This window comes from Neolamprologus brichardi, chromosome 3 (genome assembly GCF_056152115.1).
Source record: "Neolamprologus brichardi isolate AB-2024 chromosome 3, ASM5615211v1, whole genome shotgun sequence".
Lineage (NCBI taxonomy): Eukaryota > Metazoa > Chordata > Actinopteri > Cichliformes > Cichlidae > Neolamprologus > Neolamprologus brichardi.
In genome coordinates, this window is record NC_142106.1 from 10000673 (window position 1) to 10026834 (window position 26162).

At 41.9% G+C, this 26162-nt stretch overlaps 2 protein-coding genes across 2 annotated transcripts in view; one reads left to right on the forward strand and one right to left on the reverse strand.

Annotated features, from left to right (window-relative positions):
- LOC148103433 (low affinity immunoglobulin gamma Fc region receptor III-like) overlaps window positions 1-26162 on the forward strand; it is a 54432-nt gene that overhangs the window by 22028 nt on the left and 6242 nt on the right. The window contains exons 4-5 of the mRNA XM_087838106.1: window positions 18286-18354; window positions 18467-18562. Of these exons, the coding sequence (XP_087694232.1) occupies window positions 18286-18354; window positions 18467-18562 (165 nt within the window). The remainder of the gene's footprint in view (window positions 1-18285; window positions 18355-18466; window positions 18563-26162) is intronic.
- On the reverse strand, window positions 9470-10243 carry LOC148103435 (uncharacterized). The gene has a single exon (XM_087839480.1). The coding sequence runs from the start codon at window positions 10241-10243 to the stop codon at window positions 9470-9472; it is 774 nt and encodes a 257-aa protein (XP_087695606.1).

Below are 26162 nucleotides of genomic sequence, written 5' to 3' on the forward strand. Positions count from 1 at the left end.
ATTATTGTTATTAACTTTTACTTCTGTGGCTCTTTGGAGTTGAGACAAAGCTGTGTGAAAGGCATTAGCCGTGTTGCTCGCTGATAGCATAATATTCTGTTTTAGCTAGCTGAAAGGTATTGTTTGCGGGCAAATACCACAGCCTTGAAAAAAGCTTGCATGTGAATTTTCAGTCAAATTTCTTGGTCAAATACACTTAAAACAATGTCTAGAATGTGAAATGTTGATATAATGGTGCTACTTGAAGCCTGAAAACGATCTCCCATAAAAAACGAGCAGACAGCAGTAGCAGACGTCCCGACTGAGTTCTACGTTAGCATTCAGATTCCTCCAGAGTTTTGTGCACACGGTTTAGGTAAAAATGAAAAAGGTTGAGGTTTTACATTTAGTTCAGTATTACCTGTTGTCTGTGTCCTTGTCTTTTGGGAAAATACTTTACACAAGTAATGTCTCAAAGAGGATTCCTTTTTTTTTTACTGTGCTGCAATTGATTTGTGCCATTAATTAGTGTCAACTAATTTTTATTCAATCTCCACGTAGGATATGCTTGTGAAGATGGAATATGGGGGAGAGCAGAAGTGCGTTGAAGTTCCACAAAGTGATGAATGAAGGACATGCATATTGTATTTTGTATTTATTGAAATAAGTGATGAGAATGCTGTTATTTGCATTTACCAGCTCACCTATGTCAGACCTTTTGATAAACGAAATTCTAATGAAAGTGAGAACATGTACACTGTTACATCTTTCAGAAAATGTTTTGAAATTGTGGTGCCCAGTTCAGAATAAATGTTTTTCAAAAACCATTGCGTCTTTTTAGTAAATGTTTATTTCCAAAAGAAATTTCTAGAAGTTCAGAACAGTAAAATTCCCGCTTTTTAGAATTAATTAGAAGATAACTCTTACGTAGTTAAACTAAAATACTCTTTGAGAGTTAATATATAAACTCTTAACACCAAGTGTTAAATTATCAACTCCAGAGAGATTTGGCGTTTAACACTAAATCAGAGTTAACGTACCAACTCTCCAAAAAGAGTCAAATCAACACTCTCTGGTGTGGACCCATATAGACACTTTAAAAGTGTTGAAATCAAATCTGACAGTGTTAATTTGGACATGCTGGATTTGCTGTGTAATGATGAATCTATCGGTGATGATGAATTAGAGTTTATTGTCACGGTAGCTCAGAACAGTAGTGGTGGGGCTCGCTTAAGACTGGCACAAATCCCTTATGATGAGATTCTCTCAAAGAAAGGCAGACATTTATACACACCAAACAACACACACAACAATTTGTGCTTCTCCCTATGTATAGCACATTCATTAAACTCATCAGCCTCTGAGTTAGAAAAACTCGCTACAGCTAAACGGATGCATGCTGAAGTAGGTCTATGTGACACACAGCAAGTATCATTCACCGATGTCAGTAAATTTGAGAAGCGCTTCAACATTAAGATTGTAATCTATTACCACACAGAAGGGCGTAAACGCCTGGAATGTTTTTTCACACATGAAGAGCCAAACACAAACACGTTGATGATGTATCTCCATAATCAACATTACCACATGATTTTAAACCCGACCGCTTTTCTTGGTGCATCCTATGTGTGTAATAGTTTTCAAAATGAAATGGATTACGCTGGTAGGAGCCTGTGTATGCTTCATTGTCTATAAATGCAATGATCACAAATTTAGGTATCCTACCCATAAATAAATTGTCATTTGTTGATATTCTAGCCCCTGCAGGTATGGAGAAGGTCTTTAAAGACACTCTGTCTACCGTGTATTTTGCGTTTGCATGGTGCAATGCCTTGCTGTGTGCAAGTCTGACGGTCGGTGATACACTAACTTTCTTGACAAAGAGACTGGCTGAGACAATTTTAACTCTGTATGCATTGGCATCCGCTGTCATGAGAGCAAATTCGTCTTTAGAGCGCACAAATTTCAGTGACAGGTCGATTCCATTAAGTAACAGTTTTTCTTGAAAAAACAGGTCTGCATGTACTGGTGCAATCAATTCAACAATACTGCTATTTGCTGTGTAGCCGCCTCTGGTCACCAGGCCCTGGTTCTCTCCTTCTATAGATGTGTCATTCATGTGTGATGATGTATCCTTACAGAATAACCCGGTGCTGAACTGTGTGTCTAAAGTGTCCTTATTATAATTGATAAGACATTCTATCACACCTCTGTATGGATATGTGTTGGATGATTGACTAATGAGTCGGTCTCCCAAATTAACATCAACTTGACTAAATATGCTGCATCCAGGATAATTAATAAATCCTACATTAGCGTCCCTAGCCAGGTTTGAGCCATCAGCGTTTGTGATTCTCACACGTGTGTAGATATATGAGTCATTTAGATCCAGGTAATCTTCACCGGACGATGAGATGTAAAACTCGATCGGTCCTCCATCAGTGATTGCAGATACAGGTGGGATTTTGATAAATGTACTTTTCTCAATGCTAGTCTGTGTGTAGGGAACTGTAAACAGGTCCAGCTCTGTTTTTACACATTCTCCAGAATGACTGTGTAACAGTGCCATTTAGAATATGTCAAACGCTGCAGTTTTTGAACGACTGGTTCTGGGTCTTTTCACTCTGCGTGGCGGTGTCCGTTTGCTAGCTCTCTTGCTAGGTTTTGTGGTTTTACGCTTTTTAGACAACGGCTGCCCTGGGGGTGGGGTCTTAGATGGTCTGGGCGTATACACATACAATCCGCTACCGTCCTGCTTAGTGGTTGAGGGTCTGGTTATGTTGGTTATGACATCAGACACTATGCCCGATGCGGCTGTTTTTAGGTGTGGTTTGACTATGCTAACCCCTTTTTTAAACAGTGGTACAGCAAATCTAAACAAGCTGCGGAACAACCCACCCAGCCCTGACCCATATTGCGTACTGGTCCCAACATACCCTCCGAGCTCTCCACCAGCCTGTGATAAGTAGTATTTTACATATTTTGAGTCATCAGTGTTGTAGACGGCCATCCTTTTTTTTTCAAAAATGGTGGGTTATCGGTCGGAAGTGTAACTTGACAAACACCTTGCCGTATAAAAAGGGTATGTGTTGATTTCGATCGTCTTTCAAATCAATTTCTATGTCGTCGATCAATGTCTTTGACACAGGTGTGTAGTGTGGGCTGTCAAATTGTAGAATAGGCAAGCGGCGGTCATCGTCCGTGATATTTATAGCTCTTAATAGCCTCGCGTGGGCGTCACCCACAAGCTGGTAATCAACGATATCTGCATAAATAAAGATGTTATATTTTCCCCCGTATATGTCTGCGGGGTGCGGGGCCCCAAAACAATGTCGGACTCTGTAGTTTTCTCTTTTTTTTTTTTCTCTGGTCCCCTCCCCAATCAGACCAGGAGTGACATGTTTAGCCGCATGTTCTCCTTAAATTGCTGGCTGTCTGAGTGGTGTCCCAGAAACGATGTGGGCTTCATAGATAATTGGCAAACCTTCTGGAGGAAACCTGGTCTTGTTAGGAGAGATGGCATCCATCCCACTTTGGATGGAGCAGCTCTCATTTCTAGAAATATCGACAAATTTATTAAACCCCTCAAAACATGACTATCCAGAGTTGGGACCAGGAAGCAGAGTTGCAGTCTTACACGCCTCTCTGCAGCTTCTCTCCCCCTGCTACCCCCCCAAAAACCCATCTCCATAGAGACTGTGTCTGCTTCCAAAAAGACAAAAAACAAACTAAAAACCAGCAACAAACAACTTAAACATTTACAAAGAAAGAACAATACAGTATCCACATCTGAACCAAAGAGTAAAACAGTGAAATGTGGATTATTAAATATTAGGTCTCTCTCCTCCAAGTCTCTGTTAGTACATGACTTAATAATTGATCAACAAATTGATTTACTCTGCCTTACAGAAACCTGGTTGCAGCAGGATGATTATGTTAGTTTAAATGAATCAACACCCCCGAGTCATTCTAACTACCAGAAATCTCGAAGCACAGGTCGAGGGGGCGGTGTGGCTGCAATTTTTCACACCAGTCTATTAATTAATGAAAGACCAAGACAGACTTTTAATTCATTTGAAAGCCTGATGCTTAGCATTGTCCACCCCAGCTGTGAAACTCAGAAACCAGTCTTACTTGTTATCATCTATCGTCCACCTGGGCCTTACACAGAGTTTCTGTCTGATTTCTCAGACTTTATATCTAATTTAGTTCTGAGCTCAGATAAAATAATTATTGTGGGTGATTTTAACATCCATGTTGATGCTAAAAATGACAGCCTCAACATGGCATTTAATCTGTTGTTAGACTCAATTGGTTTCTCTCAAAATGTAAAAGAACCCACCCACCACTTTAATCACACTCTAGATCTTGTTTTAACATACGGCATAGAAACTGAACATTTAACAGTGTTTCCTGAAAACCCTCTCCTGTCTGATCATTTCTTGATAACATTTACATTTACAATAATTGATTACGCAGCAGTGGAGAGTGGACTTTATCAAAGTAGATGTCTTTCTGAAAGCGCTGTAACTAAGTTTAAGAATATAATCCAGCCACTGTTATCATCGTCAATGCCCTGTACCAACACAGAGCAGAGCAGCTATCTGAACGTTACCCCAACAGAGGTCGATTATCTTGTTAATAATTTCACCTCCTCACTACGTACGACTCTGGATACTGTAGCTCCAGTGAAAACTAAGGTCTCTAATCAGAAGTACCTGACCCCGTGGTATAATTCTCAAACACGTACCCTAAAGCAGATGACTCGTAATCTGGAGAGGAAATGGCGTGTCACAAATTTAGAGGATCATCATTTAGCCTGGAGAAATAGTTTGTTGCTTTATAAGAAAGCCCTCCGCAAAGCCAGAACAGCTTACTACTCATCACTAATTGAAGAAAATAAGAACAACCCCAGGTTTCTCTTCAGCACTGTAGCCAGGCTGACAAAAAGTCAGAGCTCTTTTGAGCCAACCATCCCTTTAACGTTAACTAGTGATGACTTCATGAACTTCTTCACAAATAAAATTTTTATCATTAGAGAAAAAATTACCAATAATCATCCCACAGATGTAATATTATCTACAGCTACTCTTAGTTCCATTGATGTTAAGTTAGACTCTTTTTTTCCAATCGATCTTTCTGAGTTAACTTCAATAATTACTTCCTCCAAACCATCAACGTGTCTTTTAGACCCCATTCCTACAAAACTGCTCAAAGAAGTCCTGCCATTGATTAATTCTTCGATCTTATATATGATCAACCTATCTCTAATAATCGGCTATGTACCACAGGCCTTCAAGGTGGCTGCAGTTAAACCTTTACTCAAAAAGCCATCTCTAGACCCAGCAGTCTTAGCTAATTATAGGCCAATCTCCAACCTTCCTTTCATATCAAAAATCCTTGAAAGAGTAGTTGTCAAACAGCTAACAGATCATCTGCAGAGGAATGGTTTATTTGAAGAGTTTCAGTCAGGTTTCAGAGTTCATCACAGCACAGAAACAGCTTTAGTGAAGGTTACAAATGATCTTCTTATGGCCTCTGACAGTGGACTCATCTCTGTGCTTGTCCTTCTTGACCTTAGTGCAGCATTCGATACTGTTGACCATAATATCCTATTAGAGCGATTAGAACATGCTGTGGGTATTACAGGTATTGCACTGCAGTGGTTTGTATCATATCTATCTAATAGACTCCAGTTTGTGCATGTAAATGGAGAGTCCTCTTCACACACTGAGGTTAATTATGGAGTTCCACAGGGTTCAGTGCTAGGACCAATTCTGTTTACATTATACATGCTTCCCCTAGGCAGCATCATTAGAAGACATAGCATACATTTTCACTGCTATGCAGATGACACCCAGCTCTATCTGTCCATGAAGCTAGATAACACACACCAATTAGTTAAACTGCAGGAATGTCTTAAAGACATAAAGACCTGGATGGCCACTAACTTTCTGCTTCTTAACTCAGATAAAACTGAGGTCATTGTACTCGGCGCTGAAAAGCTTAGAAATATGGTATCTAACCAGATTCTTACTCTGGATGGCATTACCTTGGCCTCCAGTAACACTGTGAGGAACCTTGGAGTCATTTTTGACCAGGATATGTCCTTCAACGCACATATTAAACAAATATGTAAGACTGCGTTCTTCCATTTGCGCAACATCTCTAAAATTAGAAATATCCTGTCTCAGAGTGACGCTGAAAAACTAGTTCATGCATTTATTACTTCCAGGCTGGACTACTGCAATTCATTATTATCAGGATGTCCAAAAAAACTCACTGAAAAACCTTCAGTTAATCCAAAATGCTGCAGCAAGAGTACTGACAGGGACTAGAAAGAGAGAGCATATTTCTCCTGTTTTGGCTTCCCTTCATTGGCTTCCTGTTAAATCCAGAATTGAATTCAAAATCCTGCTCCTCACATACAAGGTCTTAAATAATCAGGCCCCATCTTATCTTAATGACCTTGTAGTACCATATCACCCTATTAGAGCACTTCGCTCCCGCTCTGCAGGCCTACTTGTTGTTCCTAGAGTATTTAAAAGTAGAATGGGAGGGAGAGCCTTCAGTTTTCAGGCCCCTCTTCTGTGGAACCAGCTTCCAGTTTGGATTCGGGAGACAGACACTATCTCTACTTTTAAGATTAGGCTTAAAACTTTCCTTTTTGCTAAGGCATATAGTTAGGGCTGGACCAGGTGACCCTGAATCCTCCCTTAGTTATGCTGCAATAGATGTAGGCTGCCGGGGGATTCCCATGATGCATTGAGTTTTTCCTTTCCAGTCACCTTTCTCACTCACTATGTGTTAATAGACCTCTCTGTATTGAATCGTATCTGTTATTAATCTCTGTCTCTCTTCCACAGCATGTCTTTCATCCTGTCTTCCTTCTCTCACCCCAACCGGTCGCAGCAGATGGCCGCCCCTCCCTGAGCCTGGTTCTGCCGGAGGTTTCTTCCTGTTAAAAGGGAGTTTTTCCTTCCCACTGTCGCCAAAGTGCTTGCTCATAGGGGGTCATATGATTGTTGGGTTTTTCTCTGTATCTATGAAGCGCCTTGAGGCGACTTTTGTTGTGATTTGGCGCTATATAAATAAAATTGAATTGAAATTGAATTGAATGTGTTTTTATAATGAAGTACAAACGGCTCTCCTGTTTCGAATCCTAGGATTTCCGCCAGTCTCCCTCTAAATGTGAGAATAGTGCCCCTAGGTCCCATAACACAGGCATGGTTAGTAACTGTGTTGTATTGCATTTTAAGGTCTCCAGTGGTTTGGTACTGCTGACATTTAAAATTAAATTCTTTTATTATCTGTTCCACAGATGCATAATGACCCACAGACAGTTCGATCATGGTTACGGCGATGGTTCCATCTTTGACTGGGTCATGAATTTCCACTTGCGAATCTGATTGTGGAAAAGACATCCATATGCGTGGGTACTGTATCTCTATAACAGCGACCTCATACGGCTGATCCAAAACAATAGGTTTTGCTAGCTTTGTTCTAAAATTAGATATCTTATTACCCGGGTAAACATGCGCCGAAGCATTCGAGAAGAGGCTTACATAGAAGCCTGCATTGTTGTTGTTCTTTTTATTCATGCTTTCTCAGTCTATGCTCAGTGTTGAATGAATGTGTGTAGAGCTGCGTCATCTGAGTTAATTACGCCTCAACGATGTCTTTTTCTGGAATCCACGAATTAAAGCTGTCGGGCCATCCTAGCCATTTCACTAGCACATGCTTTTTCCGACCCACTTTTTTTCTAGCCAATATGTTTTCAATTTTAAATGTTTTGTTTTCATCAACAACCACACGTTGTATCTCAGGCTCATAAAATGACCCTTTCAATACCTCTCCTGCTAGATCCGCTAGTCTGTACACTGGGGGCTGTCTCCCTATACGTTCCTTGACTGTGAAAATCTCATCGGTGTAGGTCTGCTCATATCCTTTTCGAAACTTTCCTCTCAGTTTTGATATTCGTACAGTGTCGCCAATATTAAATTTAAAGCGCAGTTCCCTCTGAGGCCTCGTTTTGTACAGCGCGTTAAAGACCGACTTCTCATTATCCTTATTCACCTCTGCCGGAGCCATTTGGATAGATCTGTGATAAGCATTGTTATATGCTTGTGTGAGATCTGGTATGACATCTACATATCTCCGGGAGTTGGCTGATGTTAAGTACTTCCACATTCTACCCTTGAAGCTACGATTGAATCTCTCGACAATACTGCATTTAACCTCGCTAGCTGTTGAGAAATGCTTGATATTATATCGCTTCATTAGCTGTTTAAAGGTTGTATTATAAAACTCTTTGCCTTCATCTGTTTGTAGTTTCACAGGGATCCTACCCTCACTAAGTATATCCTCAAAAGCAGCTGATACAACATTCGCTGTCTTGTTTGTTTGGCATCTAACCCATGCGTATTTTGAGAATACATCTATACATGTTAGCAGATATCTCACATTATCATTATCTGCCACATATTCACACATGTCAACCAGATCGGCTTGAAACTGTTTGTCGACCCCTGTCACCAATACTCTATTTCTGGGGAAATGGATCCTCACAGGTTTATGGAGTGTGTAAGTGTCGTCTTGTTCTAAATAATGTTTGACCTGAGATATTGGAGGTGTTACACCTGATGCCTCCCCTGCCGCTATACGTAGCTTATTTAAACTGGCCAACCCCGCAGGATGGGCTGGATCATGATATATTTTATGCAATGTGCTTTCCATGACTGTGCAAACCACAAATGACTAAGAAGTTGGTGTTAACACGTCTTTTTATTTAATTTTCACACAGACACAATCACAGACAATGGATACTTGAACAGCACACATTAAACCATGTGTCTCCCAGCCCAGTAGTTTCCAATCATGCGGAGCATGGCTGGTTTAACACGTCGGGCGCAAGTACTTGCTTCTAGCAGGTCCACAATGTTGTCATTAATGGTGCATACTATATTTCGCTCTGATCTCAGTTCACACATGAGGTGTTCTGCAACTCTGCGGATTTGTGTTCCAGTCCCATCTGCGGTGTATGAGCGTACAAACAGCCAGATGGCTGGGATGAATCGGTCAGTCTTGAGCCTTATCATCACATCGTCATAGTAGGTGTCGAAGAAATACTCAGACAATTCCTGCAAGCAGCTGTGCTGCACCTGACTGGGGTGGCCTGTTTGGCATCCGTAACATGTCTCTTGTAGAAACTCATTCAGCGCCAACATCAACAGGTGGAGAGTTGCGAGTTTGATGTCGATTACAGTTTCCTCCCACAGGTCTGATATGAGGGGGTCCTGCGAGCATGATGGTGAGGGTGGTGGAGTCTGGGGGGTCGGGATTAGCAGCCCTATTGATGGTGACTCTGACAGGTCCCACGACGGCGTGTCATGCTCTGTAAAATGAAAACCACAAGCTCTTAATTTGTCACATAGATACACACACAACCCCCCACACACACACCCGCACATTAAACCTACCAGTTTATTGTTTAGTTGTCGGAAGGTCTTATGATTTTAGGTTTGCACAGGGTAGCAGGCAAACCAGTCTTCGGACAACTCGCCAGATCGTCAAAAACAAGGCGTTTTCTAATACTCTCGTACGCAGTGTTGAGTCTGTCCCTCTTGATCGCGTCGTCAATCTGGCTAAACAGACGCGACAAACCTCTCCAGTCGCACCACTGTATAAAAAACAAGTCCTTAAACCATCTTGTGCGCTCTTCGAGGTTTAGAGGGTAAGGATTTAACCTCCAGTTTTCAAGCCCTCTGGAAGCAATAAGACTATCCCTGTCATCATATACACTGAGAAAAATAAAGTCTTCAGGGTTGCGATTGAAACGATCAGCCTCAACCCTGTAAAGCTCAGGGCCTGATGCACTGTTCCACTGGGAAACATACAGCACCTCTGGGAAGCCCACATTGTCCAGGTCCGCACACACTACGGTCCGGAAGAGCTTCCAGTTTTTGGTAGAGATGCTTTGGGGTTCCCCCCAAAACAATCCCTCGCCACAATCTACACTAAGCACAACTGTCCCTTCGGTATATTTAATGGTATACACATACCCTTCAGCGCCGCGATATTCTAACTTAAATACAGTCCCATCTATGGCGTTTTCACAGCGTTGCTTTTTACGTTGAGGACCCCGGCAAAAAAAGTGCCATTGTATTACTACTGCCGTGACATTATCAGATGGTGATGAGAAATATTTTAACCACTTAGCACACTCTCTGTGCTGCTGTTTATTTCTAAGGTGACGGCTGCACATTAGAGCTGTGGATCTTTACACTGGACCCCTTTAAACATTAAACTTTATGTCCCACAGCCTGATAACAGAGATGTGTAAATCACTTCAGTTTGTCTCAGGTGAAATTAGTTTTATTGATCGAACAGCTTTACCTGGTGTTTGTTCTGTGTTCTAGTAACTGCAATTTTTGTGTGTATGAGACTTGACAGCAGATTAGAATCAAGTACAGCAACATTTATACATTCTCCAAATAACATATGCACATGTCCATAACATTAAAACCAGAGATGGGCAGTAATGCGTTACTTGTAACGCGTTACGTTTGATTACTTGTAATGCGTTACTGTAATCTGATTACTTTTTTCAAGTAACGAGTAAAGTAAGGGATTACTATTGCAAAAAAAAACGTGATTTTTTTGCGAGAATGTCTCATGACAGTGACGTAAGCGAGTGCGACGTTCGTGACAACAGCTGTGTGCAGATCAACAATGGATCATATATCGAGTGCAGAGAGAGTATGAGCGTGCAGCGTTTATAGCGTGGAAGTACTGACCTTACTTTGAGTTTGATTCCATAAAAAGTGACAAAAACATTAGTGTCCGTTGTGCGTGGGAAGAAAACTTCTTTTTACAGCGAAAAAAACCCCTAAACTTCCAAACAAGCACCGAGTAGCTACGACGTAATGGGAAACTCACAGAGAAACTCGCGGATTCTTCCACTGACCGCTGCACACCTGCACCAGGGTAAACCTCCGCCTACCCCCACTCCTGCTTTACAGGTGAAAATAGAGCAACAGGACCGCTAGTCTTTGACTTTATTTATTTTCTGCTGTGTTTTACTTGCATCTATTTGAAAGACTGAGTGTAAACACAAAAGAAAAATTATTTTATGTGCTGGAATGTGCAGAAAATAGGTTTAAATATTAAACAAATTTCTTCCAGTCAGAGAATGTTGCATATAATTAAATTTTTGCTTGATGCATAAAGTTAAAAGATTAAAACTAATAAAACAAGTTTTAAAAAGAGACTTTTCCATTTGATTACATTTTGTATGATGATTATGCAGAAAAAGTAGAATTGGGCTGAAAGATCTATCACTTTATCACCTATTCAGGTTGTAAATCATGTTTTTAAAAAGTAACTAAGTAATTAATTACTTTTGAAAATAAGTAATCAGTAAAGGAACGGGATTACTTTTTGGGGAAGTAATCAGTAATTAGTTACTGATTACTTTTTTCAAGTAACTTGACCGACACTGATTAAAACCCACAGTTGGAGCTTTGTTTAGTGCTTAGTGTTGTCTAGTGTACGGCTTAACAACTCGCTCGTAGCAGAGAATCTCTGTCATGCTTAAAACCTGCTGCACATCAAAGAATCAGTGAAGTAGATGAACTTATGATTGTTGCTCTTTATCTGTACATGTTGGTGGTTGGTTAACTTGGACGTGTGAGTCCAGAACAGTTCTGTTTGGTAACAATAAAGTCCATCGAATAAATAAATGTTCAGATGGTGGTGATTTTTTTTTTACATTACTGTTACTGTAATCACATTACTGTTACTGTAATCACATTACTGTCATTTTATTATTGACAAAATATTAAAGAAATGTTGATGATCTGTTTATATCCATGTTAGTCTTTAAAGTCCAACATCTCCCTCTAGTGGCCATAAATAAACCATGTGTGAGGAAATACATTTATTCATTAACCAAACTACAAGATGTTGACACAAGGGGACAATTGATGTCTCCATTAAACAGATGGATAATTGTTGGCATTCCTGGAGTGGCTTCATCTCAGGAGGTAGAGCAGATCATCCACTAATTATAAAGCTTGTGAACTGATCCCTTGATGCTCCAGTCTGCATGCCAAATATCCTTGGACAACATACAAAACCTAAGTTTTTGTCTGATGCATCCATCAGTTTGAATGTTAGACAGAAAGCACTTAAGAGAGTAAAATTGTGGCATATAAGTACATATAAATATTTACCACAAAAACTCAAATTATGTTGAAAAACTACTCAATGATACATTTTTTTTTTAGCTTTTCTAGATAAAAGCTTCATGTTTGAATGTTTTTTTTTAAGTTGTCTTTTCACAAAGAGAAAACGTAGCCCTCCACCTCTGTGTTTGAACCAATAGAAAAGCTGGTGCTCAGAGGAAGACGGCTTTACTTGGCACTGGACTGGATGATGCCATCATTCACCTCCTACATCGTTCCCTCTCTCACCTGGAGACCGCTGGGAGCACTGTGAGAATCATGGTCTTTGATTTCTCCAGTGCCTTTAACACCAATCTTCCCACAGTCCTGAAGGACAAGCAGGAGTGGACCATCAACGCACTACCTGGATTCTGGACCACCTCACCGACCGACCACAGTATGTGAGAACTTAGGGATGTATGGCGGACAGGGTCGTCTGCAGTACGGGGGCCCCACAGGGAACGGTTCTGGCTCCATTCCTCTTCACCATCTACACTGCAAACTCCACCCAGTGCTTCCTGCAGTAGTCCTCTGATGACTCTGCAATAGTCGGCCTCGTCACTGATGGGGACGACAAGGAGTACAGAGACTTTGTGGACTGGTGCCAGCGGAACTACCTCCAGATCAACACTAATAAAACCAAGGAGCTGGTGGTAGACGTCATCCCTGAGCAGCTCCTTCAGTGGCTGCAGCACCCTACTGGTGTTGGCCAGAGGGGCCGATGGCGCGATATGGCAGCCTCGCTTCTGTCAGTCTGCCCCAGCTGTGACTACCACTGTAACTTGCCTTCACCAGTGTGTGAATGTTAGAGTGAACCAATTGTAAAGCGCTTTGGGTGCCTAGAAAGCGCTATATACATGCAATCTGTTATTATCATTAAGAGCATTTCTTTAACCTCTGACAGATCAAAGACTGCTATCATATTTACTAAATATGAAAATATACTTAATAACTCACTTCTTTAATGTTCTGTGCAATTAACTAACATTCGGTTCCTCACAGCTTCATTCAGCTGCTCTGAGGAAACTGAATGTTAACCATTCAGTTCCTCCTTTATCAGGTCTGTTTATCTCACATTTGACTTCATGTTAAACTATTTTAACATGAAGTTAAAATAACCTGAGCAGTAGCTGAAAACACTCTGAGTGTTTCATATAAAGATTTGTGAGTGGCAGCAGTTTCATGTCTGTTCTCAGCTGTTCTGTCTGCAGTGACGTCCTCTGTGTGTGTTTTACTGTGCAGACACTGATCCAGCTGCACTTTACTCAGCAGTGAGTAAACACAGCAGGAACTATGTAGGACCTCCAGAGTTGGGAGAAGCCATCCAGTAACCCTGTGGAGCTCCTTTTTCTGTGCAACAGCAAAACCACACACAGAAGCAACATGCTAACATGTGGAGCCATGGTATGGGGATCTTCTTGAGGACCCTCAGGAAAGTCTCTGCTGTGTCATCTTAACCAGCTCTGTGGTGTTTAGACCCTGGGTCATTTCTGCCTGAGGTAAACTTACAGAAACAGGAAGTCCTGACCCTCTCTTTGTGGTTCCAGCTGTCTGTTACTTTTCTTCTTGAAGTCAGTGATCAGGTGGTTTGTCCTGGACACTGTGGTGTCATCAGGGTTCATCAGATTATAGAGCAGGGGCTCAGCACACAGCTCTGTGAGGATCCAGTGTTGAGGCTGAGAGCTGCAGAGCTGTGTCGGTCCAGTGTGGGGACTAAGTAACGCGTTACAGTAACTACGTTATTATTGTGGTAACGAGCACGGTAACTAGTTATTATGACAAAATCAGGAACGTGTTAACCGTTACTGGGATTTAGATAAGGTCGTTATTTGTTACTTTGTGTGGTGGCTGTCGCGGAGCTTCCACAGATTCATTAACATTAGCAAGTGGTGGAGGCAGCAGGTGGAGGAGGGAAAGGGGAGGAGGAGAGACCCGAGGCGGCCGCCGGTCCGAGCGTCAGGTGAACTGAACTTCAGATAAGAAGTTATGACCTGCAGTCTATCAGGGTCAGATATAAACCAAGACGTCGTCTACTCTTCACTGAAGTAGTCCACCAGTCCAACCACTGACGTCCAGCTGCTGGTCTCTAACTGGTCCCCCCAGCACCTCAGACCAGAGGACATCCACATGTTACAGAGATTTTTATGTGTTTCACTTTCATTTCTCTCTCAATTCGACTCACACAAGTCAAACAATGTATTCTATAGTTTACTTACATTTTTAAAGTGCGCTTTACTGAAAAACCATCACTGTGTGTTTGATGCTGAAGAGTTTTACTTCCTTACTCAACAATAAATATACCAGGAAGCAGCTGACATTGGAAAAACAAACAAACAACAGATTTAAAAGTTGTCAGTTTCTGGTAGCAGCTTAAATGTTTTCATGAGTAGAAACAATTTTTTTCTCCTTTTTGTATTTGTTTATTCAAAACAAAAACAGCCAAAAAAAAGAAGCCTAATTACAATGTTACAATTACCAGTAAAAGAGGAGAAAAACCGGCTTCTGTCACCACATGGTCACCAAGTTTTGTTCTTTTACTTCATTCCTCCTCCTGGAGGAGAAGCTCAGTATAAATCTGCTGCCATCTACTGGTTACACTGAGTGTTACAGAAGAGCAGCTGCTTTATAAATGAAAAAATGACAAGAAACCAGCGTTACTCTGCCATCCAGACAGTGGCGGTCCTAGCCTGTTTGGCACCCCGGGCGAACACTCCCTCTGCCCCCCCCCCCCCCCCACACACACACACATAAAACATGTTAAGGATTATACATTAACATAAAGCTGTTGTCGGAACCATACTGAATTTCCCCAGAGAAACACACACATATGAAGAGAGAGAGAGTATGCCATTATCCAATCACACATCTGCTTACCTGTATCTTTTGCTCGTTTCTCCTCCTCTTCTTTTCTCTTTTTTCTAAACTGAGGACCTGATGGCTTTGAACTTTTCTTGTCCATCTTGGTTTTAATTTTGCACTCCAGTATGAACACAAATCCCCCAACTCGAGGATCACCACAACATAACCTAACACACCTACACCTTAGTTCACAGATTCACTTTATTTCTGAGATTTCACACAACCCAGGATTCAATACATAATGGGCTTGGATTTATAACATTATAAATGAAATGTGCTCTATTTGGAAGCAGCAGGCCCCCCTCCCCTTTCGACGGGTTGTGTGTGAGACTTTAAATCATCAAACTGTAAATTTTAAATTGTTATTGATCCCTTTACCCCGAGTCCTAAAGTGTATATTTATTTTCTTACTCTTCTTATATTTATTGTTTGTTTACTTGCACTGCTGTAACTGGAGCCTCGTCGTCTCGTCTCTCTATAGACTGGACTGTATGTAGCGGAGATGACAATAAAGTTTACTTTGACTTCAGCAGCGAGCAGGCGCACCGAGGGCTCTCGCTCAATTTTTACGTATAGAATTTTGAAAAAACATCGGTGCAAATTATAAGTCCATCCATCCATCCATCTTCATCCGCTTTTTCCGGAGCCGGGTCGCGGGGGCAGCAGCCTAAGCAAAGAGGCCCAGACCTCCCTCTCCCCAGCCACCTCCTCCAGCTCATCCGGGGGAACACCAAGGCGTTCCCAGGCCAGCCGAGAGATATAATCTCTCCAGCGTGTCCTGGGTCTGCCCCGGGGCCTCCTCCCGGTGGGACATGCCTGGAACACCTCACCCAGGAGGCGCCCAGGGGGCATCCTTGTCAGATGCCCAAACCACCTCAGCTGGCTCCTTTCGATGTGGAGCAGCAGCGGCTCTACTCTGAGCCCCTCCCGGATGGCCGAACTTCTCACCCTATTTCTAAGGGAGATGCCAGCCACCCTTCGGAGGAAGCTCATTTCCACCGCTTGTATCCGTGATCTCGTCCTTTCGGTCACTACCCACAGCTCGTGGCCATAGTTGAGGGTAGGGACGTAGATCGACCGGTAAATTGAGAGCTTCGCTTTTACACTCAGCTCCCTCTTCACCACGACGGACCGGTGCAGCGTCTGCATTACTGCAGCTGCAGCCCCAATCCGTCTGTCGATCTCCGGCTCCCTTCTCCCATCACTCGCGAACAAGACCCTGAGATACTTGAACTCCTCCACTTGGGGCAGGACCTCATCCCTGACCCGGAGTGGGCACTCCACCCTTTTCCGGCTGAGAACCATGGCCTCAGATTTGGAGGTGCTGATCCTCATTCCTGCTGCTTCACACTCGGCTGCGAACCGCTCCAGTGCGAGCTGGAGGCCCTCACCCGATGAAGCCAACAGAACCACATCATCCGCAAAGATCAGATATGAGATCCTGAGGCCACCAAAGCGAAAGCCCTCCGCCACTTGGCTGCGCCTAGAAATCCTGTCCATGAAAATTATGAACAGAACCGGTGACAAAGGGCAGCCCTGGCGGAGCCCATCACCCACCGGGAACGAGTCCGACTTATTGCCGGCAATGCGAACCAAGCTCTTGCAACGGTTGTATAGGGATCGAATGGCCCGTAGCAATGGGCCAGACACCCCATACTCCCGCAACACCTCCCACAGGACACCCCGAGGGACACGGTCGAATGCCTTCTCCAAGTCCACAAAACACATGTAGACTGGTTGGGCAAACTCCCATGCACCCTCAAGTATCCTCGAGAGGATGAAGAGCTGGTCCGGTGTTCCGCGACCAGGACGAAAACCGCTTTGTTCCTCCTGCATCAGAGGTTCGACTAGCGGACGAACTCTCCTCTCCAGCACCCTGGCATAGACTTTCCCGGGGAGGCTGAGGAGTGTGATCCCCCTGTAGTTGGAACACACCCTCCGGTCCCCCTTCTTAAAGATGGGGACCACCACCCCGGTCTGCCAATCCACGGGTACTGCCCCTGATCTCCACGCAACATTGCAGAGGCGTGTCAACCAGGACAGCCCTACAACGTCCAGAGCCTTCAGGAACTCGGGGCGGACCTCATCAACACCAGGGGCTCTGCCACCAAGGAGTTGTTTAACTGCCTCAGTGACCTCGCCCCCGGAAATTGGCGGGTCATTCCCCTCATCCCCAGACTCTGCTTCCTCCTCGGAAGACGCGTCAGTGGGATTAAGGAGGTCCTCGAAGTATTCCTTCCACCGCCTGACAATTTTCTCAGTCGACGTCAGCAGCGCTCCGCCAGCACTATACACAGTGCAGGTAGAGCACCGCTTTCCCCTCCTGAGACGCCTGACGGTTTGCCAGAACCTCTTCGAGGCAGTCCGAAAGTCTTTTTCCATGGCCTCTCCGAACTCCTCCCACAGCCGAGTTTTTGCTTCAGCCACTGCCCGAGCCGCATTCCGCTTGGCCTGTCGATACCTGTTGGCTGCCTCCGCATAAGCGCAGATGACAGTCAGGACCCGTTCCCTGACCCTAAGGCGCAGGGTACAAAACCTCTCGTCCACCGGGAAAAACCCCAACGTACCGGCAGCAAGCCGAGGGGATATTAGAATACCCACCCCAGCCCGCCGCCTCTCACCAGGGGCAACTCCAGACTGAGACAGAGTCCAGCCCCTCTCCAGGAGACTGGTTCCAGAGCCCAAGCCGTGTGTAGAGGTGAGCCCGACTATATCTAGCCGGTACCTCTCAACCTCACGCACTAACTCAGGCTCCTTCCCCACCAGAGAGGAGACATTCCATGTCCCTATTGCCAGTCTTGGCAGCCAGGGGTCAGTCCGCCAGAGCCTCCGCTCCTGGCCGCCACCCGGCACACAATGCACCCGACCCCTATGGCGCCTCCTGCGGGTGGTGGGCCTGCGGGAGGATGGGCCCATGTCTCCTCTTCGGGCTCGCAAACGGAGGGCGCCCTTACTCCCAGCAAATGGGCGATAGAAAGCCGATCGGTGCCTGTGACGTTCCCAATATGCACTTGTTGATGTCGGGGCAGCATGAGTACGAGCATTTTTTTTTTTTTTGCCGATGCCCGTGATGCCGCCCCCCACCACGATGCTGCCCCGGGCAACCGCCCGTGTCTAAAACCGCTACTGGCAGTGTTTGCTTTATTTTAGACAAACACACCTCCTCCTGGTTCTACCTCCATCTCTCCTCCTCTTCTCTCTGTGCTGTTGCCTGTTGGATCAGTCTATGTTGTGGTTCTACTGGTGTTACTGGTTCTGCTGGTGAGACGATGTGTTCACAGGAAACTTGAAGGTTTGTACATATTCATTCTTATTCATTGTGGTATTTTGTTTCCATTCTGTCATCATAATTTGGTCCATTTAAATTCTTAAATCATAAAAGTGTTTACTTTAACTCATTTCAGCAGATGGAGAAGATGACATCACCAGTGACATCACATACAGTGTTGTGAAATCATCAACTCATCAACAACCTCCAGTCACAGAAACCAGAGATGGAGGTTTGTGTGTTCACCCAGGTGTCATCCACATACCTGAACCAATGACTTGGTGGTGTTTCAGGGTAGGATAGCAAAGCCCTCTTTTCCACGTCTTCCATATACAAGTTACCCACAATGGGTGAAACTGGGGAGCCCACGGCACACCCATGTTCCTGCCTGTAGAACTGACCCTTGTATGTGAAACAGGTGGAATTAAGACACAGTTTCAAAAGCAAGCACACCTGGTCCAACAGCCTTGTCTTGTTCTAACTACTTCAGACAGTCTGTCACCCTCGTCCTGTGACCACTTCCTGGGTCTCTTTCAGTCTTCAAATATAAAGTTTTTACAGCTTATAGATTTTAAGTTCTGCTCCAATCATTTGGGTAAAGATCATAAACACTTTGATGGCCTATAAGTGAAAATGAAAACGTGATAAACGAATAATATAATTAATAAATAATTATATATTTTTGATAAGTGACGTTCACTGAACTGAAAGGAAAATTTGGTTTGATGATGGTTGACATGTTTTCCAAATAGAAGTTTTTCCTCTAGTAAGGAGATACAGGTGCAGCAGAGCATTGCTGGAAGAAAATATCCCAAGGGTGGAATCTCCTGAGAAATCTTCAGAGACCCAGCGAGAAGTAGGGACCATAGCTGACAGCCCAGGCAGGGGTTGAGGTCAAAGGTCATGCTGTTTGGGGACCTACTGGTCATCATGAGAAGATTCTGGAACCACAGCAATGACCATAAAGTTGCATTGGAAGGAGAGCTGTGCCACAGGGCTTTCCAGAGGTAATCACGAGGAGATTGTGGACAACAGATGGAGATCTGAAGGATGAGGGGAGCGTTCCAAGCTCCAATCGACCGTGCAGAGAGGAAGTTCAAGGATGGCATCATTATTCTGTGAACAGAAACCAGAAGTTATGGTGGTGACGGGGAATGACTGACAGCAATTTCCTATGAATATCACCTAATGCTGTGTCACTGTGCTATGCATACTTTGACACTCTGAAGAGGGTCTTCCTTTGTGTCATTGTTGTTGTGCATCATGAACAAGACTGCTGAAGTGACTCAACAGGTGGGGTTATAACAGCAGTAAAATAATTGAATCCAATACCCTTTCCAAAAAAGGTTTTCTGCAGAGACGAAAGGACAATAGAGGAGTCATAAGTATCCCCCCACAGGAAGAATGCATGAAATGAGGTGATGAGGGTTGATAGACGACCGCCGGCCGTCATTATGAGATTTGTCAATCGGAAGAACAAGGTCGCACTGCTGAAACAAGGACGCAAACTGAAAGGCACGGACGTTTTCATTAATGAGCATCTGACACGAAAAAACGCAGACATCGCGAGGAAGGCAAGGCAACTGAAGAAGAACGGTAAAATACAACATACATGGGTAACAAACTGTAAGATTTTCATTAAGCTAAACGGGACACCAGAAGAGGCAAAAGTATTGATAGTGAGGAACATGGAGGATCTGGACAAGTATAACTGACACCAATGTATCAATTACACCAGGAAATGATATGGACACGTTGAAATTAATTCTTCAACAGAAAGTAATTGATCTAGATTGTGAATACAAGGAGCATAATATAATAGATCCAGAAATAGATTCTGAAAGTAACTTTCTCTCTTCTTTTGTTAAAAAATTGTAATTATTTCACTCAGGAACAATATGTAAAAAAAATCAACCTAGACGGGAAGCTCTCATTAATTCACTTTAACAGCAGAAGTATGTACTCTAATTTTGATTTCATTAAGGACTATTTGAAACAATTTTCTCGCCCCTTTAGTGTTATAGCCATCACTGAAACTTGGTTCAATGTCGATAAAGGAATAGATTTTTGTTTGAATGGATATGATTTAAAATACATGAACAGATTAAATAAGGCGGGCGGTGGGGTTGCTATATATGTTCATAACTCTATAAAATATAATGTTGTAACAACTATGTCTATGGCTATTGATGGAATTTTGGAATGTTTGACTATTGAGATCATGAATGAAAAAAAGAGAAATGTTATAATAAGTTGCATATGTCGGACACCCAGTTCAAGTATTGACACTTTTAATGAATGGATAGAAAAAACGTTTGCTTCGGTGAACCAAAAATTACTATTCATCTGTGGTGATTTTAATATTGACTTGCTAAACCCAACAAGGTTAAAAGCCATTGATGACTTTACTGACACGATGTAAAGTCATCAATGTTATCACTATATCCAACAATAACGAAGCCAAGCAGAATAACATTACATAGCGCCACTATTATTGACAACATTTTTACTAATGTCATGGATTTCCAAATTAATAGTGGCCTGCTTGTCTGTGATATAACTGACCACTTACCAGTTTTTACTTTGTGTGACTGTGATTTAAAAAAAATAGATACCAAGATCATGATAGCAAAGCGAATAATAAATGAAGAAGCAATTCATGCTTTCAATTTTGATGCCGCACAACAAGATTGGAGTTCGGTGTATGAAGAGTCAGATGTGGACAAGGCTTATGATAATTTTCTAGATATTTTTACCATGTTGTACAATAAACATTGTCCTGTAAACGAACACATGACAAAGAAAAAAAAGATAAAAAGTCCTTGGCTCACAAAAGGAATTATTAATGCTTGCAAAAAGAAAAACAATCTGTATAAACAGTTCATCAAAGTAAAAACAAAAGAAGTGGAACAAAGATATAAAGCATATAGAAATAAATTGACTGATATTATAAGAACGAGCAAACAACTTTATTATAGAAGAAGATTATATGAAAATAAAAACAATATAAAAGGAACTTGGGATGTGTTAAACAACTTAATTAAACAAGGATCTTCTGGAACATCATATCCTGAATATTTTACTGATGCAAATGGTGAAACTCACAACATGAGTAATATTGTCGATGGGTTTAATAAATTCTTCATAAATGTTGGTCCTGAACTAGCAGCGGACATCCCGTGTCATAAAAATGAAAATATCAGTAATATAAAATCAAATCCCTCTTCACTGTTCCTCTCAGCTACAAATGAGCAAGAAGTAATAAATATCACATTAAAATGTAAAAGTAAGTCTTCAATGGATTATCATGACATAAATATGTCTGTAGTTAAACAGGTTATTCTGAATATTGCTAGTCCCTTAACATATATCTGTAATTTATCATTTCAGTCCGGTTGTTTTCCAAAAAAAATGAAAATTGCGAAAGTAATACCACTATACAAAAGTAATGACAAACACAGTTTTACCAATTATAGGCCTATTTCTCTACTGCCTCAATTCTCAAAAATTCTAGAAAAACTTTTTAATTCAAGACTAGAAAAATTCCTTGAAAAACATCAAATAATTAATGTTGGTCAGTATGGTTTCAGAACGCAAAGAACCACTTCAATGGCGATAATTGAGGCAGTAGAAGAAATTACTGATACACTGGATAAAAATAAATATGCAGTTGGTATTTTTGTTGATCTCAAAAAGGCCTTCGACACAATCAATCACTCAATTTTATTGGATAAATTGGAAAGATATGGTATTCGAGGGAAAGCTGGTAACTGGTTAAAAAGTTACCTAACGGGTCGGGAACAATATGTTAGCATAGGGCATTACCATTCAGAGAAACTTGGTATTACATGTGGTGTTCCCCAAGGGTCAGTGTTGGGACCAAAACTTTTCAATATATACATAAATGATATTTTTGATGTTTCTCAAGTACTTAAACTCATACTGTTCGCAGATGACACCAACATATTTTTCAGTAGCGATGATTATACTGATCTTGTAATGACCGTAAACAGGGAGCTAAAATTAATAAAAAAATAGATGGACATAAATAAATTATCATTAAATATAAATAAAACTAAAGCAATGTTTTTTGGTAATTTAAAATATAATATAGAATTACCAATTATCATTGAAGGTGTACCAATTGATAATGTGAGTGAAAACAAATTTTTGGGAGTCATAATTGATAACAAAATTTCATGGAAACCCCACGTCAGACACATAAAAACCAAAATTTCCAGAAGCCTTGCAATTTTGAACAAAGTGAAACCATACCTTGATAAAGATGCACTTCGTACTCTGTACTGTACCCTGGTTCTTCCATATCTTACATATTGTGTGGAAGTGTGGGGAAATACATATAAAAATACAACTAATCCATTAGTCACAGTACAGAAATGAGCACTGCGTATTATTCAAAAGGCTGGTTATCTAGATCATACTCACAAATTCTTTCTTCAGGCAAAGTTACTTAAATTCCAGGATCTGGTTAATTACAATACATCCATAATTTTGTATAAAGCTTTTACTAAACTTCTAACGGCAAATTTACAAACTAGATTTGAAATTCGAGAAAAGGTTTATAATGTGAGAGGCTCTGGAGAATTCAAATTACCCAGAACTCGAACAACCCGTAAAGGTTTTTGTGTGTCTGTATGTGGTGTGAAAATCTGGAACAGTCTGAGTTTACAATTGAAACAATGCAAAAATATTCATAGATTTAAATTCCTCTACAAACAGTTGGTCTGGTTACAGTATACTCAATGATGGTTTTTAGTGTGCTCTGTAATGTCTGTTCTCTTACCATTGCTGGTATGAATTCCAAGAAAAAAAAAAAAAAAAGAAAAAAAAAAAAGAAGAGTGTGTGTATGTATGTATATATACGTGCATGTGTGTGTAGATATATATGTATGTACAGTGGGGCAAAAAAGTATTTAGTCAGCCACCGATTGTGCAAGTTCCCCCACTTAAAATGATGACAGAGGTCAGTAATTTGCACCAGAGGTACACTTCAACTGTGAGAGACAGAATGTGAAAAAAAAAATCCATGAATTCACATGGTAGGATTTGTAAAGAATTTATTCGTAAATCAGGGTGGAAAATAAGTATTTGGTCAATAACAAAAATACAACTCAATACTTTGTAACATAACCTTTGTTGGCAATAACAGAGGTCAAACGTTTACTATAGGTCTTTACCAGGTTTGCACACACAGTAGCTGGTATTTTGGCCCATTCCTCCATGCAGATCTTCTCAAGAGCAGTGATGTTTTGGGGCTGTTGCCGAGCAACACGGACTTTTAACTCCCGCCACAGATTTTCTATGGGGTTGAGGTCTGGAGACTGGCTAGGCCACTCCAGGACTTTCAAATGCTTCTTACGGAGCCACTCCTTTGTTGCCCGGGCGGTGTGTTTTGGATCATTGTCATGTTGGAAGACCCAGCCTCGTTTCATCTTCAAAGTTCTCACTGATGGAAGGAGGTTTTGGCTCAAAATCTCACAATACTTGGCCCCATTCATTCTGTCCTTAACACGGATCAGTCGTCCTGTCCCCTTGGCAGAAAAACAGCCCCATAGCATGATGTTTCCACCCCCATGCTTCACAGTAGGTATGGTGTTCTTGGGATGCAACTCAGTACTCTTCTTCCTCCAAACACGACGAGTTGAGTTTATACCAAAAAGTTCTACTTTGGTTTCATCTGACCACATGACATTCTCCCAATCCTCTGCTGTATCATCCATGTGCTCTCTGGCAAACTTCAGACGGGCCTGGACATGCACTGGCTTCAGCAGCGGAACACGTCTGGCACTGCGGGATTTGATTCCCTGCCGTTGTAGTGTGTTACTGATGGTGACCTTTGTTACTTTGGTCCCAGCTCTCTGCAGGTCATTCACCAGGTCCCCCCGTGTGGTTCTGGGATCTTTGCTCACCGTTCTCATGATCATTTTGACCCCACGGGATGAGATCTTGCGTGGAGCCCCAGATCGAGGGAGATTATCAGTGGTCTTGTATGTCTTCCATTTTCTGATGATTGCTCCCACAGTTGATTTTTTCACACCAAGCTGCTTGCCTATTGTAGATTCACTCTTCCCAGTCTGGTGCAGGTCTACAATTCTTTTCCTGGTGTCCTTCGAAAGCTCTTTGGTCTTGGCCATGGCGGAGTTTGGAGTCTGACTGGTTGAGGCTGTGGACAGGTGTCTTTTATACAGATGATGAGGTCAAACAGGTGCCATTCATACAGGTAACGAGTGGGGGACAGAAAAGCTTCTTACAGAAGACGTTACAAGTCTGTGAGAGCCAGGGATTTTCCTTGTTTGAGGTGACCAAATACTTATTTTCCACCCTGATTTACGAATAAATTCTTTACAAATCCTACCATGTGAATTCATGGATTTTTTTTCACATTCTGTCTCTCACAGTTGAAGTGTACCTCTGGTGCAAATTACTGACCTCTGTCATCATTTTAAGTGGGGGAACTTGCACAATCGGTGGCTGACTAAATACTTTTTTGCCCCACTGTATGTACGTATGTATATGTATGTGTGTTTGTTACTTGTAATTATTACTGCCTATTACCTGTGGTAATACAATTTATAATTTATATATTCTGTATTCAGTTATGAAGGCTCTAATTGTTGTTTGCGAGCTGCCATTGAGATGCTTGTATGTGTCCGGGGCTGTTGATGGGTCTGTATGTAATGATGGGCGTAGCTGCGGGAAGTTTATTGTTTTTTGATGATGAGTGAGTATAGGGGTGGGATTTAATAAGTTTTCTTCGTCCCACTCCTTTTTCAGGCAATTTTTGTTTTTTGTTTTGTGCATTTTATGTTCAATATAGGTATTTGTTGTGCCTGAAAATGAACAAATAAATGAATGAAATGAATGAATAGAGGCCATAAAACAGGAGTGCTGACAAAGGCCTGCAGCCTTGAAGATAACTGAAAGCCACATTGACAAACAGCAAAACTAACTGGTATGTTTGTTATACCCATGTCTGCATACATTTGGACTCTGGTCATATGGACAGTGATAGAAACAACTGGAAGAGACATTTATGAAGCTCTGAGGAACTCAAACCACTCTGCATGTGTGATTTACACACCTGGAGGAGATGCACCACAAAGCTGGAATGATTTTGCAAATGTTAATTTCTATGTTTGACTATTAACATTCATTTGCTTACTTGGAGGGAACGATGCTCGTCACAGTTCTCTCCCTCATGCACGAGCAACACAAAGAGCTCTGGTGACTTGCGTCTTGTTTTTGCCATTGTAGTAGAATTGTCTTGGCGTTCCAGCAATAGGTCTGTGCTAGATGAACGTATCAGCAACCTTCAAACACGTGTGGAGAATTCATTATTTCTTTGAAAGGTTTTTGACTGAATAACAGAAAAAAGAAAGTAAGAGAAAGAGATGTCAGAGATGAGTGTCAGTAACACAAAAGTAACACTCAGTGTCATGCAGTGACTTTTACACAACCAGATCAGATGAACCAACTCACACTAAAACATGCATTTTGCTGCACTCTTTACACTTATTTCTTTTCTTTCTGCTCTTTTATATATTTTGTAAAACCACAAAAAATATTTTATATCAGCAGCAATTTCTCTCAAACTGCTGCATCACAGCTTTCATGCTCTGACCTGCATGTGAAATGAGAGAAAAGCTCTTTATTAGTAACTTTTACAACTTCTGGCAGGTTAATGTCTGAACTTTGGAGTGAAACACACCCTTAGTTACAAGAAATAACACCACAGTCTGTAACTAAGTGAATCCACCTGAACACCACCTGTGTGTGTGTGACTGCATTACACTCCCACTGCTGGGAACCTG